The sequence below is a fragment of the Petromyzon marinus genome, chromosome 12, assembly GCF_048934315.1.
Source record: "Petromyzon marinus isolate PM22_M1 ecotype Great Lakes invasive population chromosome 12, UKy_Petmar_22M1.pri1.0, whole genome shotgun sequence".
Lineage (NCBI taxonomy): Eukaryota > Metazoa > Chordata > Hyperoartia > Petromyzontiformes > Petromyzontidae > Petromyzon > Petromyzon marinus.
In genome coordinates, this window is record NC_133678.1 from 2,039,251 (window position 1) to 2,052,872 (window position 13,622).

Below are 13,622 nucleotides of genomic sequence, written 5' to 3' on the forward strand. Positions count from 1 at the left end.
TGCGTACGGTGCGAAAGAAGTTCAACACACATGCATATTCCCCCTTCTTTGCAGCTCGCTCAGTGCCTGGGCCCCTCCGGTGGCCCCACGGGCCTCGGTGCAATTGCACCGCCCGCACACTCGACGGCTACGCCGCTGGCACGCGATGATCTCACGGACGGGCTGGCGAATGTAACTTGTGCTCTTGGTTTCCGTACCGGCTAGAGTCGGGCGACAGGAGGTGGTTTCTGTGAGTTATGAAAGGCGGGCAGACGTCGCCGTCTTACCGACTTGTCCTGTCGCCATGCAGGCAACCATCAGCTTCAATCGGTCGCCAAGCTGGGACCAGGAGAAGTCGCCCGTAAGGACCACGCCACTCCGCTTCGGTCACGTACCCTTGCACCTCGAACGTCGGTTGCGCTGGCTCGGCTCGCTACCTTTAACAATAAATAAATATCGTCTGTCTGTTCTCATGCGGTAGTTGTGGCGTTCCTGCAGAACACCGCGTTATGGAAAAATCGCGTGATAATAAATAATGTATAATATAAGGGTAAAGCACAGTCCTCGATAACACGTGAGATGCGTACGCAGGCCGAACAAAGACTGAGGCACGTGGGTAGCATCTAGAAGCATCCAGCAGCATCCCGCCTTGCGCGATGCTACGCCGATGCAGCCGTACGACCGCTTATTCCTGCTCACGCGCGACGTAGTTCCATTCACTCGATCGTGTTATTTCCAATTCGCATCCGCGTCATCGTTCCCTAATGCATTCATTGCGTTATATCCATTTCGCGTTATGAAAAAGCACGTGTTATAGGAGAACGCACTGTCAACGGAAATAAATGTAAACTTAAAGACGAGCCACAGTTGTGCGATTGTGGCCATGCACACCCAAATGATGGAACTGTAGAGTAAACCGCTCTAAGTCTGCACTCTATCAATGGTGGAGGAGGACGAACAGCAAAATTACACAAAACTCTCTCCCTCTCTCTCTGCTGAAGACTTCTCGTCGTCGCCGGCAGCCTCGACATTGGCATCGAGCTCCTGAACCACATTGCTGCCATCGCCCATAAGAAAAGCATAGAATCATAATTATAATAATACTACAACTACACCTACGACCAAATCACCTGCAATGAGCCTGGCTAGATCTTGGATAGGTGGCAACCGTGGTCAAAAAGGTTGCCATAGGAATTTGGCAGCAGAGAGCAGTGCAGTACAATCCACTGTTGTACTCTACCTTCTATGACCCCATGTCTACGCTCACCGCACTCGCCAAACCACGCTGACCGGCGTGGTGAAGTATGGTCAACTAACCCCGTGACCCGTAATGCCTTTGGGAGGCCCACATGCAGCAATGTATCGATAAAAAAAATAAAAACGACCGTCTGTCCGGTCACTCTTGCAAATGAGACTCTCGTCCCGTCCCCCCTGAGTTCTCACCGGGCTTCACAAAATCGACGTGGCCCGCGCACTTGGCTGAGCACGGGCGACGCGGACGTTTCTCCGCTCGCGTTGTGGGAGAGGCCGACGTCGCCGCGCTAACCCTGCCTCTCGCGATTCCAGGCGACCATCGTCTACACCCGCCCGTCAATCTGGGAGCAGCAGCACACGGAGCCTGTAAGCACCGCCACCGCCGCCACTGCCGCCGTTGCCACAAACACGTTGAGGATTTGAACAGTGAACAATCATGTTGTGGCGCTGCGTCGCCGCCGCCGCGCGGCGTTCGTTCGCTCTCGAAGAGGGAGGGAGACACGGATTTGGAGGCGCGAGGAACCGCAGAGATGTGGGAAGGCAGCAGCCAGGCGGTCAGGCGGCGCCACTGACGATTGCCAAAGCTCTGCTGTCCTTTATACGTAAAGGTGTTCTTAGTCAGTTGTATGTACAACTGAACTTCTTTCGCGCCGTACGTAGCCAACTGCGCTAATCGGATGTGCGGGGGAAGGACAACAAACGAAACATAAATAGCGGTTCTAAAGAAATTAGTTTTCAACATAGATATTAAAGTGATTCATAATATCGAAAGGAAGAGCGTTCCAGACGGCCGCAGATGCGCATCTGAAAGCGCGCAAAAGCGAGTGTCGGCATGCGGCAGGAAGCCGGAGCGCACGGTAAAAGCGCACACATGTGAGTGGGAAACGCTCTATCCCATACAGAGGGAGCAGGTGAAAATCCACATTTGCTGTAGCGCCTTGTCCTAGCAAGACAGGGTATGGCAACTCCTTGACGCCCACGGGGGGAGGGAGTTTCACGGCATTTGTGCGATCCACCAACGCTTACGTAGAGACTATGAAGAAGGGCCATTGCACGAAATGTCGCTCATTATATTTAGTTTTCTTCTAAGGCCACAGTGGCATTGGTGAATGTGTTTAGTTGTTTTCCGATGGAGAGGTTGTCAATCAATAGGCAGAGAAATAAAAAATAATAAGAAATAAGGAAGATCTTGAGGCTGGATTTTAACAGGAGCACAGATGGCTGAGGGAAGGGAGTTTCAGACTGAATGAGCGACCTTAACCACGTTGGCGAGATGTTAACTCCCTCGCCTGGTATACAGGAGGTCGTGGGTTCAATCCTTAACCTAATTCCTGTATATCTTGAGTTTGTGTGTCTCTTTCTCCGTGGTGGTGTGGATTTTTCCCTGGGTTCTCCGGGGTTTCCCTCCACGTTTAGAAGCAGCAGCGCGTTTCGAGTAGCTGCCTGCCGTTGCTGCTCTAATTGTCCACACGTGACAAGCCACTTTGTTGAGCTATCATTTGTGACCAGCTCGCTTCTGCAATAGAGCTACATAGCTCAGTGGGCCATACCTGATAAAATAAAATAAAAATATAGTTTAGTATAGTAACCAACTGAACTTGCGGCCTGTCTACACGGTGCCGCAGGGGTCACACCGTTGGCGATTCTTTCTCAAGTTTGCTTCGTTGACTTGGGTCGTATCTGCGGTCCAGATAACGAAACCAGGCCGGATCGTGTCCCTGGCACGAGAGAAGAAGGAGGGAGGTGCAGCAGTCCCCCCCTCGCAGCCCTGGGCTCACCGCCCTCTTCACCAATCCCCCTCGGACCTCCCGGCCGCCGCGCACAGCGCCAAGGTGGGTGTTGCACGCACACACGCACGCACGTACACAACAACAACCGCCATTCGCCACTAAGTGGCGGTGACGTCACCACGACGCTTGTGCCAGGTCATGTGCACCTTGAGGCCACGTGAAGTGTCGAACGCCCGCTGGCAGGAGGTCACGGGGCAGACCCAAGTGCCACGGGTCGACTAACTGAGATGACTGGCTGATGCACCACCTGTGCCCCCTACTGTGCCAACCTGCTGTGCTTTAGCCACCCGGCGCTCCGCTCGTTGTTGTGAGCGTCGCTCCTCCGCCCTCCGTTGTTGTTGGAGGGCGACTGCCTCCAACTGCCCAGTAGCATTCTTCACGAGCCTCCTCTAGAGTCCGATCTTGACACCGCTGGTACTAGTCATCGGCAAGTCCACTCAGTTCCACGTCCTCCTGTACCACATCACTCCATCTCTTCTCTAACCCGTGCCGCGCCCGTTTAGCCCCCTCGATCCGGCCGAACAAAAGCTGTTTCGGCATGCGGTGGCTGGGCATGCGGGCTACATGACCCAGCCAACGCACACACGTACGCACACACACATGCACGCACACACGCACGCACACACGTACGCAACCACACTAGAGCTGAACGATTTGGGGAAAATATCTAATTGCGATTTTTCTGACAGATATTGCAATTTGATTTGCGATAAAAAAAAATTTTCAAGTCAAGCTTCAGTTGAATATTCACTGTGTAATAGATTTTAAACATGTGATTGAGCATTACCACGTGATACTATCAAAATATGAACTGCTCTATATATTCTAATGCAAGGATGAGAACTTATAATATATTAATTGCTTCCACCATGTATATATTAAAATGTTTTAATTGAAATAGAACAATCAAACATAGAACAATTGTTAAGTTAAATAAATCAAGTTATAATTATAAAAAATAAAATAATAAAGTAAAAAATAATAAAGTAATAATAAAGTAATAGGACTTTTCAAATCACAAAAAATCGCAGCCTTTGCTGTCACACGGGGGAGTGCGTCGCCAGCACCACCCCCGGCCAGGTTTGTCTCTCCGGCGGTGAGGTTTTTACACACCGCGCCAGGTACTCAACTGAGGATGAGTCGACCTAGGGCAGGCCCAGGAACGGTTCAGATAATCGTCACCAGTTTTGGCCGTGAGCCGTAGCGCACCCTGCCAACCGCTACGCCACCGCTCCCCACACACACGCGGAGCACACGCGCACACACAACAACAACAACAACAACCGCCACATGCCACTAAGTAGCGGTGACGTCACCACGGCGCTTGTGCCAGGCTATGTGCACGTTGAGGCCACGTGAAGTGTCGAACGCCCGCTGGGAGGTCATGGGGCAGACCCTGCAGGTGCCACACATGCACACACGGCATGCAGCACAAACCCACGATCCCAACCGATTTCAGGTGTGCAGCTCTTTATCAATCGACTACTGGAGAGGGTGAGGGGGGGAGGCGACACCGTCACCAATCTCCGGTCCCTCTCTCGCCCAGGTGATGGCAGCGGGCGTCTCCATGACGACGATCCACGAAAACGAGGAGCTGCCCTCGACCCTGCCGCGCGTCTCGTCCCGCCGCGTGAGCCATGCCCACAGCGTCGTCCCCATCGCGTTACCCACGTAGCAGCTGGTCAGCGGCAACGATGATTTATTTAAACTTGTAACGCGCCGCCGCACGCCAATTGCTCGTTGAGAGAGAGAATGGCTTGGAGGCGCGAGGATTGGCGCGGCTGGCTGCGCACGGTGCGAGAGAAGCTCAGCGAGCCTGGACACAGACAGATGTAAAGGCAGCGGCAGCCAGAGCACGAGCCGGCGCCAACAATTGCCCAAGCTCTGCGGCCCTCTATTGAGGTGTCATCGGCCGATTAATGAGCGTTTGATACACGTGGGAAGGAAAGTGGAGCACCCAGAGGAAACCCGCGCATGCGAGGAGGCAACACTCTATATACAGAAAGGACATGATATTAGTCACGTTTTGCTGTACCGCGTGTGAGCTAGCGTATGGCTCCTGATACCAGGGTTGCCACGATTAGGCGGTACTACGGCTAATTGATCATCGTATTACCTGCTACGAACACTCTGACAGCTGACGGCAACTGTGCTTATGGTGAATAGAGTGGCGTCCCACCTACAATATTAAACAATCTATTCCTGAATCAGTCGGTGACGAATTTTATAGACTCACTGGGGGAACGGGTGGGTGAATCGCTGCACGATCTCCGCATGAACGCGCTACACGGTGGAGCAATCCCTGAGCCATCGGCACTGAGTGGATGTCCGAGCTGCTGTGTCTCTCTCTGCATGTGTGCACGTGCCTATGTGCGCGTGCGTGCGCGTGCGTGTGCGTGCGTGTGTGCGCGTGCGGTGCAGACGCAGGGAGGCTGGGCGGCCACACCGTCTTGGAACACCGTCCCGAGGCACCACTACAGCCACGTGAAAGCAGCCGGTACGTGCACTACAGAGCAGCCGGTACGTGCACTGCAGCAGGGCAGTGCAAGCATGCAATGTTGACCATGTGGTTGGATCCGTTGGGCCAACGACGGCCCAACGTTCCGCATTTACCGAGCGCTCTACACAGAAAGCTTGAGCGTGCCGTGGTGCGGGATACAGGAGAGAACTCTCATTTGAATGGTGCCCGGACGCCTCTCTTTGTTTTCGTGTTTGACTGGCAGCTGGAAATCAAGGCGACCCTGAGAAGCCTTTTCCTCCCTTTCCAAGAATATCCGTGAGTGTCATCGCATAGTGCCCCCACAACAACATTCCACACCATCCACGCGCATTCAGCAGTTCTCGGATTCTTGGGGTAAAACTCCCGTGGCAAACTTGCCAACCCTACCGATTAAAGCGGGCAACGCTTGTGCCTGAAAGCAAGAAATTCCTGGTTTCGATTCCTGACTAGGGGGCCTTTCTGTTTGGAGTTTGTATATTCTCCCCCTGTTCTGCAGAGTGTGTGTGTTTGAGTGCGTGGGTGAGCGAGTGTGAGTGTGTGAGCGGGTGTGAGTGTGTGAAGTTTGTATCTTCTCCCCTTGTTCTGCAGAGTGAGTGTGTTTGAGTGCGTGGGTGAGCGATTGTGAGTGTGTGAGCGGGTGTGAGTGTGTGAAGTTTGTATGTTCTCTCTCTGTTCTGCAGAGTGTGTGAGTGTGTTTGAGTGCGTGGGTGAGCGAGTGTAAGTGTGTGAGTGGATGTGAGTGTGTGAAGTTTGTATCTTCTCCCCTTGTTCTGCAGAGTGTGTGAGTGTGTTTGAGTGCGTGGGTGAGCGAGTGTGAGTGTGTGAGCGGGTGAGTGTGTGAAGTTTGTATTTTCTTCCCCTGTTCTGCGTGGGTTTCCTCTGGATTGCACCAATTAAAAAAAATGTAATGTAACTCATATTGGTCGAGCATCCCAATGCTGTAAAATTACGCGGAATATTACTCAATTTACGCAGCAGCATCGCCTCCTACTGCAAGCACCTGGCAGGCTGCCGATGATCAAACCATCGACCGGAGCGCTTCTCAAAATTCATGATTTCACTGTGAGCGCGGGTGGGAGATGAGAGGGCCGGAGGTGGGGGCTGACGGCTGTCTGCTGCCGTGCGGCGCGCGGCCGATGGAGAGGGGGAAGCGAGGGGGGGGGGCTGGATTGGCTGCTGAACGGCACGGAGGAGAGTTCCTCTGTCCTAGCTTGCGAACAGTGAGCTTCTTTCGTTTTCCATCGTTCCAAAAATACCTCGACTCACCAGTGTGTACCTCGGCACCTCCAATTAGCACGGTTGTGCTACGTACGGCGCGAAAGAAGTTCAACCTGCGTACATACGGCACACCAGTTACGAAGCACTGCTCTGCCGCATGCAGATTTTCGAAGCGTCAACGTTTATTGTTGTTGCTTTTGCTTCCTTCCAAAAATATTATGGAGCGGTGCGATTACCATTGATGATGGGGCGCTCGATAAGAGGGTTCGGTAGGGGTTGGCGAGTGAACCGTGGCAGAGCTTGAGAGAGAGGGGAGGGAGAGAGAACAGAGGTTGGCCGATTGTTCTCCAACAGTAGATGGCCAGACACCGGGCTGCCGAGACAGGCGTTCGAGTGGCCTCTGCGAGCCCGGAGACATAAGACGCGGATGGATGGGTGGGACGCCGTGAGGAGGGATCTTGGAGGTCGCGTGTCCAACGCGCAGCAGCTGCGGGGTCTGGCGGAAGGTAGCGAGCGTCGGCGAGATTTGTGGTGGCGTCAAAGGATTTGGCAAAAGGTGGCAACCTTGTTGACTTTTGTGGTGAGGCCAGGACAGGAAGCGTCCCTGCCCTGCCCTGGTTCTGCCAAGCCGGCGGGAGCACTCGCACGCACCGGGACGTGGGAGAATGAGACTTGGAATCCGGCTGGGGCCTGCTGCCTGCATTGTCTGCTGCTGTCCCTGCTGCTGCTGCTGCTGCCTGCGTTGTCTGCTGCTGTCCCTGCTGCTGCTGTTGCCTGCGTTGTCTGCTGCTGCTGCTGTTCCTGCTGCTGCTGTTCCTGCTGCTGCTGTTCCTGCTGCTGCTGTTCCTGCTGCTGCTGTTCCTGCTGCTGCTGTTCCTGCTGCTGCTGTTCCTGCTGCTGCTGTTCCTGCTGCTGCTGTTCCTGCTGCTGCTGTTCCTGCTGCTGCCTGCGTTGTCTACTGCTGCTGCTGTCCCTGCTGCTGCTGCTGCCTGCGTTGTCTGCTGCTGCTGCTAACACAAAGTTCGTTCCGCCGCAGGCCGACAGGAAGCCGCTCTACCGCGAGTTCGCTGCCATCCCATCCAGACATTCCCAGGTGCACACGCCTGCCTACAGTAAACCTGCCTATAGTACACCTGCCTGTACCACACTTACCTGTACCACACCTGCCCGTGACACACTTGCCTGTACCACACTTGCCTGTACCACACTTGCCTGTACCACACCTGCCTGTACTACACTTGCCTGTACCACACCTGCCTGTACTACACTTGCCTGTACTACACTTGCCTGTACCACACTTGCCTGTACTACACTTGCCTGTACCACACCTGCCTGTACTACACTTGCCTGTACCACACTTGCCTGTACTACACTTGCCTGTACCACACTTGCCTGTACTACACTTGCCTGTACAACACCTGCCTGTACTACACTTGCCTGTACTACACCTGCCCGTGACACACTTGCCTGTACTACACTTGCCTGTACCACACCTGCTTGCAGTACATCTGCCTGTACTACACTTTCCTGTACCACACTTGCCTGTACTACACTTGCCTGTACCACACCTGCCTGTACTACACTTGCCTGTACCACACTTGCCTGTACTACACTTGCCTGTACCACACCTGCCTGTACTACACTTGCCTGTACAACACCTGCCTGTACTACACTTGCCTGTACCACACCTGCTTGCAGTACATCTGCCTGTACTACACTTTCCTGTACCACACCTGCCTGTACTACACTTGCCTGTACCACACCTGCCTGCAGTACACCTGCCTGCAGTACACCTGCCTGTACTACACTTGCCTGTATCACACTTGCCTGCACCACACTTGCCTGTACCACACCTGCCTGCAGTGCATCTGCCTGTATTACACCTGCCTGCAGTACATCTGCCTGTACCACACCTGCCCGTGACACACCTGCCTGCAGTACACTTGCCTGTACCACATCTGCCTGCAGTACACCTGCCTGCGGTACACCTGCTTGTAACACACCTGCCTTTACCACACCTGCCTGTACCACACTTGCCTGTACCACACCTGCCTGCAGTACACCTGCCTGCAGTACATCTGCCTGTACCACACCTGCCTGTACCACACCTGCCTGTAACACACCTGCCTGTACCACACTTGCCTGTACCACACCTGCCTGTACCACACCTGCCTGTACCACACCTGCCTGTACCACACCTGCCTGCAGTACACCTGTCTGTACTACACTTGCCTGTACCACACCGGCCTGCAGTACACCTGCCTGTACCACACCTGCCTGTACCACACTTGCCTGCAGTACACCTGCCTGTACCACACCTGCCTGTACCACACTTGCCTGCAGTACACCTGCCTGTATCACACTTGCCTGTACTACACCTGCCTGCAGTACACCTGCCTGTACCACACCTGCCTGTACCACACTTGCCTGCAGTACACCTGCCTGTATCACACTTGCCTGTACTACACCTGCCTGTACCACACCTGCCTGCACTACACCCGTCTTGTCTGCAGCGCACACGTGGATGTGGTGGTGGCTCACTGGGGGTGGTGGTTCTTGCTTGCAGGAGGGTGACCACGACGAGAGGCCCTCGAGCGGGGTGAGCTTCGTGTGAGAAGAGAGAAGGGAGCGCTGAGAGCGCTGGGAGCGTCTCGCGTAGCTGCAGACGGCGGTGCACGGCGGCCGCGTCGTCGAAACGGCGCGGGCAGGGAAACCGCGACCGCTCCAACGAACTATTGGGAAAAATGTAGCGGAAGATGGAACTCGGGGAAGATCAGCGATTGACGAGCGGTGACTTGGCATCAGCTGCGTCTCCGCGCAGCAGCAGGCAGTCCCAATTTAGTCATCTACAGGAACTGCCCCGTCGACGTGCAACGTCGGGCCAACGTTGGCTGACGTTGGCCCGACGTTCCGTGTTTACGGGGTCCCGTGGCATTGGATTGCGCGTTTCAGAATTGGTTTGCGATTGCACGTGTTTTTTTACCATTTAAATTTCTTTTATTATTGTTATCTTACAGAAAGCAATATAAATAAACATTACGCGCTGTGGATGGACTAAACGGGCAAAACCGGGGTACCCCACCGCTGAATTATTCCGGTGTTTCGAGGACACGGCAGTGTCCACCCTTCAGTGTGCACGGCTTGCTTGCACAACTGCCACCCAGACCTTCTCCCTGCGAATGCCGTGAGCATTACGCGGTGGCACCACGTCATTATGACGGTCGAGTGGGTCATCGGCTGCCAATTTTGCAAAAAGTGAAATATGTAAACTTCCACTTACAAAGACCGGATGAGGCTTACGTGTGAAATACTCGCTCCGTTATCGAGACGAGAGGCCCTTTGTTGAAGTATGAAATATTAGAAATCATCTTTCAGGGGGGACAGGCCTCAGATATTTAACCGATCGTAGACTCACATTTTGTCCATTCACAGCCCAGTTGATTAAATATGAATGCGGACTACTCGCTTTAGTGTTCGTGTTGTGACGTAGGATTAGGGGTCACGGTTTTGTGATGATAAACTGCCTTGGGTTCAAGGCCCAGACCCCTGAGGCCTAGGCAAAGGCCGAGGTCAAGGCCGCAGGCCAAGCCGAGGCCGCGGCCGGGAGGTCTTCAGGTAAAGGCCACCGTCAAGGCCAGATTCTCTCGGCGGAGTTCAGTGGGGCGGTGACATGGCTGAGCGGTAGCGTGTTTGCTGCTGAGGTTAGAACCCCCCAGCTGCCCTGGTTATTACTGCGGATGTATTGTTAACCAAGGCTGGTTAGAGGTTGGGTATACAGTTAGAGCTTAGAGTTAAAAGTTATGGGTTAGGCAGTCGGGCTTAGGGTTATGGTTAAGGGTTTAGGAGCTAGGGTTTTGGGTTAGGGTTTTTGGACGAGGTGAGAGTTGGGGACAGTAGTACCTATGACTGCATTTCTTGCCCCGCATCTGCGGAGATAGTAGTATCGGCTGCACGGTATACAGTACGCTACGCACATACACGGTGTGCCATGAATGACTGTGGATTCATGGTATCAAACAGCCGGGACACGGGCCCCATGTGAGCCCTGGTTTACCAGTAATAAAAATTGTTTATGGTTTAAGTGGCAAAACATCTAAATGCAGCCGCCCTTCTGAAAAGGATTCTTCAAACACAGTGAGGCATTCTTGGATAAATAAATTGAATTATTACAATTATTGAGGCTCTCTATCGAGTTTTTTTTTACACTGTGAGAAGACATCACGGCCCAGGAATTGCGTTTGATGTTATGGTATAAAAAGCACTCCCCAAATTCAAAAAAAAAATTCTTCAAGGACCCAAGAATGCGAGCTGTGACGAGATAACATCTCGCTGAGATGACGAGAGGTTATCTCCCTCGCATGGTATGCAGGAGGCCTTGTTTTCGATCCCAACCCTGAATATGCCTGTTGTATATTGGAATTTGTGTGTTCTCTTTTAGCGAGTGGATTTTTTTCTCCGAGTCCTCTTGTTTTCCCCATCCACATGAAGAAACATGTATTTATATTATTTAGCTGCTACTATAAATTACCACGTGCGATGATGATGACGATAAGACACTTTGATGAGCTATCGTGTGTTGTTACCAGGTCACCTCTGAAAAATAGCTAATATCTCAGTGGGCTTTAAATGGTAAAATAAACATAGTAGCAGTAGGGTCGGCGAAGCTCCGAGGTTGAGGCTTGAGTGGTGCAGCGCGATCGGCATGGACCCTGGTACAAGGAATGTAAGTGGGGTCCCCCCCTGTACAAATTCCTCTCTGATTCACAGCCTTGGCGCCTGGGCCCGCCAAGCCCATGTGAGGTCAGATACAGTTGCACCGCCCGTACACTCAGTAAAATATCATCATCACATACAATTGTTATACTCGATAGTTATGCCACTGATCAGCGGCGAAGTCTGTGCAGAGCGCAAAAAGCAGCCAAGTTGAGTGCAAGCGTGGACGCGAATGTCCACGGCATGTCCACGTCGTGACGGTGCGGCTAAAGCCTCACGGACGTTCGCCCCGTCGTTGGGTTGACGATGGAATCAAGGGCGCAACGCTTTCGCCAGAGGTCTCGCGAAAAGAACCGTCCATCGCGACGAGAGAGTGCCAAGGAGGGCTTTGCGCAGTAATAATGAGTATTTGTTTTGACAGAGCCGCGCTACTTTTCGCGGTGGCATCTCAGAGCGCATTGCGCGCGATGAGCAACTCGCGTCGCGTCTCATCTCGCGTCTCAACTCACACGTGTGCAGCACGAGGCCTACAAGCGGGCATCAGTCTGCCAGCAGGGGGCGAATATTGCTGCTTGTGTGTAATCTCATTTGCGTAATTTGGACTCGCAGTGCACACGTGACGCTCTCTCGTGGCATTTTTGTTGTTGTTATAGGAGTCCTGCATGGCGTGAAAACACCGGGTGTCAATGGGAAATGTATAACAGGTCGGCCTTTTGAGTTTGTGTATAGAAGCGGAATGTTTATTTGTACTACTCTGCAGTGTGTATCTTTCAATAAAATGTTGATTGAAACGTGAGTTGCTGCTTCTGTTGGGTATGTTAGATTCGTGGGTAGCAGTAGCAGCTCTTTACACGCCATCACGGGAAGGGGAGTAGGAGTCAAGGTTGCTGGCAAACGGAACACAAAGAATGGGAAATGAGGAAGAGGATGGAAAAGGAACGGAGAAACGGGGAGCAAAGAGTCAGGAGAGACGAGGATACGGGGGAAGGGGCTGCACGGGGGAACGGCGTTTGTTTTCAGAGGGGGTGGTGACTTACGTGTGGCCACGCCTGCTCCGAATTGCTCCCCTCAACCCAACCGCCCCCTGTGAAAACAGACACTTGGGCTGTATTTAGATACAGAGGTGTACACACACAGGAATATACTCGTTTTATGCACCATCTATCAGAAAAAAAGATTCACAAAGCGCCGAACAATTTACACAGCAGTCGCACGGAGGGGTGGTCTGGACCGTAGTGGGGCAGTTGACAATTCGATCGGCTAAAGAGAAGGCAGAATCTGAATGTTTATACTGGAGGAAGCTGATGAGCTATGAAGTTATTTTTTAACAGATGTCCAGTAGGGGCGGGTAAGAACGTTCCAATAACATAACACAAATACACGATAGTGATGCAAAGTGCAAGAAAGGTAAGCAAGTCACGTAACCACCCCCATCTAGCCGGGCAATGCCCACTGAGGTATTAACTTATTTTTCAGACGGTGGTAGAGGCCATGTGGCCGATGGGATGTGTCAACAAACAAACACAAATCGACATATTTTTGTTTGCTTATGTCGAGAAGCATAGGGAGTGAATTGTCTGTGTTTTTTATGTTATGCACACATTGATTTGTTTGGCAAGGACAGATCGGCACGTTAGATTAGCACTGTACAGGAGTGGAATGTGGAATTTCTGGCATTGATTGAGAGGACGAGACGCCATCCAGCGAGGGTGAAATTGTCACTATTTACGTCGACGCTTATATCTTTGTGCTTTAGAGGCCCACTGTGTTATTGACAAATGTGAGTTTTATTTAGAACAATAAGAATAGGTTTTATTCTTTCTAGCAATAAAAAAAGTGTTACGATGTTCAAGCACCAAATGGATAACCTATTGCAAAACATCAAATGTGCATTGACCATATATATGTACCTGTGGAAAAACATGCAAACATACTATGATAATACATGCAATGTCTTTGAAACTGATTGGCCTACACCAGAGACAACCTTCTTGATCGCCTTGTCTGACCAGTGTCAGACCAGAGAACGCCAAAAGGCGAACAGTAGTACAGAGACAATGCAAGTATCAGGGCATTTTTCTAGCTCGGGTTGAGCAGTTATATCTCTGGGACTTGTTTTACCCGGTGTGTAACAGAGTGAGTTTTCTCGTTCATGTTTTTATTGTGCA

General features: G+C 52.2%; 1 protein-coding gene across 1 annotated transcript in view; it reads left to right on the plus strand.

The window, feature by feature from the left end:
* The window catches only part of LOC116941700 (uncharacterized), a 29,188-nt gene extending 16,938 nt beyond the window's left edge, over positions 1–12,250 (plus strand). Inside the window, exons 10-17 of the mRNA XM_032953036.2 lie at positions 290–340; positions 1,546–1,599; positions 2,925–3,065; positions 4,570–4,653; positions 5,445–5,520; positions 5,747–5,799; positions 7,778–7,834; positions 9,308–12,250. Of these exons, the coding sequence (XP_032808927.2) occupies positions 290–340; positions 1,546–1,599; positions 2,925–3,065; positions 4,570–4,653; positions 5,445–5,520; positions 5,747–5,799; positions 7,778–7,834; positions 9,308–9,355 (564 nt within the window). The 3' untranslated portion in view covers positions 9,356–12,250. The remainder of the gene's footprint in view (positions 1–289; positions 341–1,545; positions 1,600–2,924; positions 3,066–4,569; positions 4,654–5,444; positions 5,521–5,746; positions 5,800–7,777; positions 7,835–9,307) is intronic.
* Positions 12,251–13,622: the final 1,372 nt, after the last annotated feature.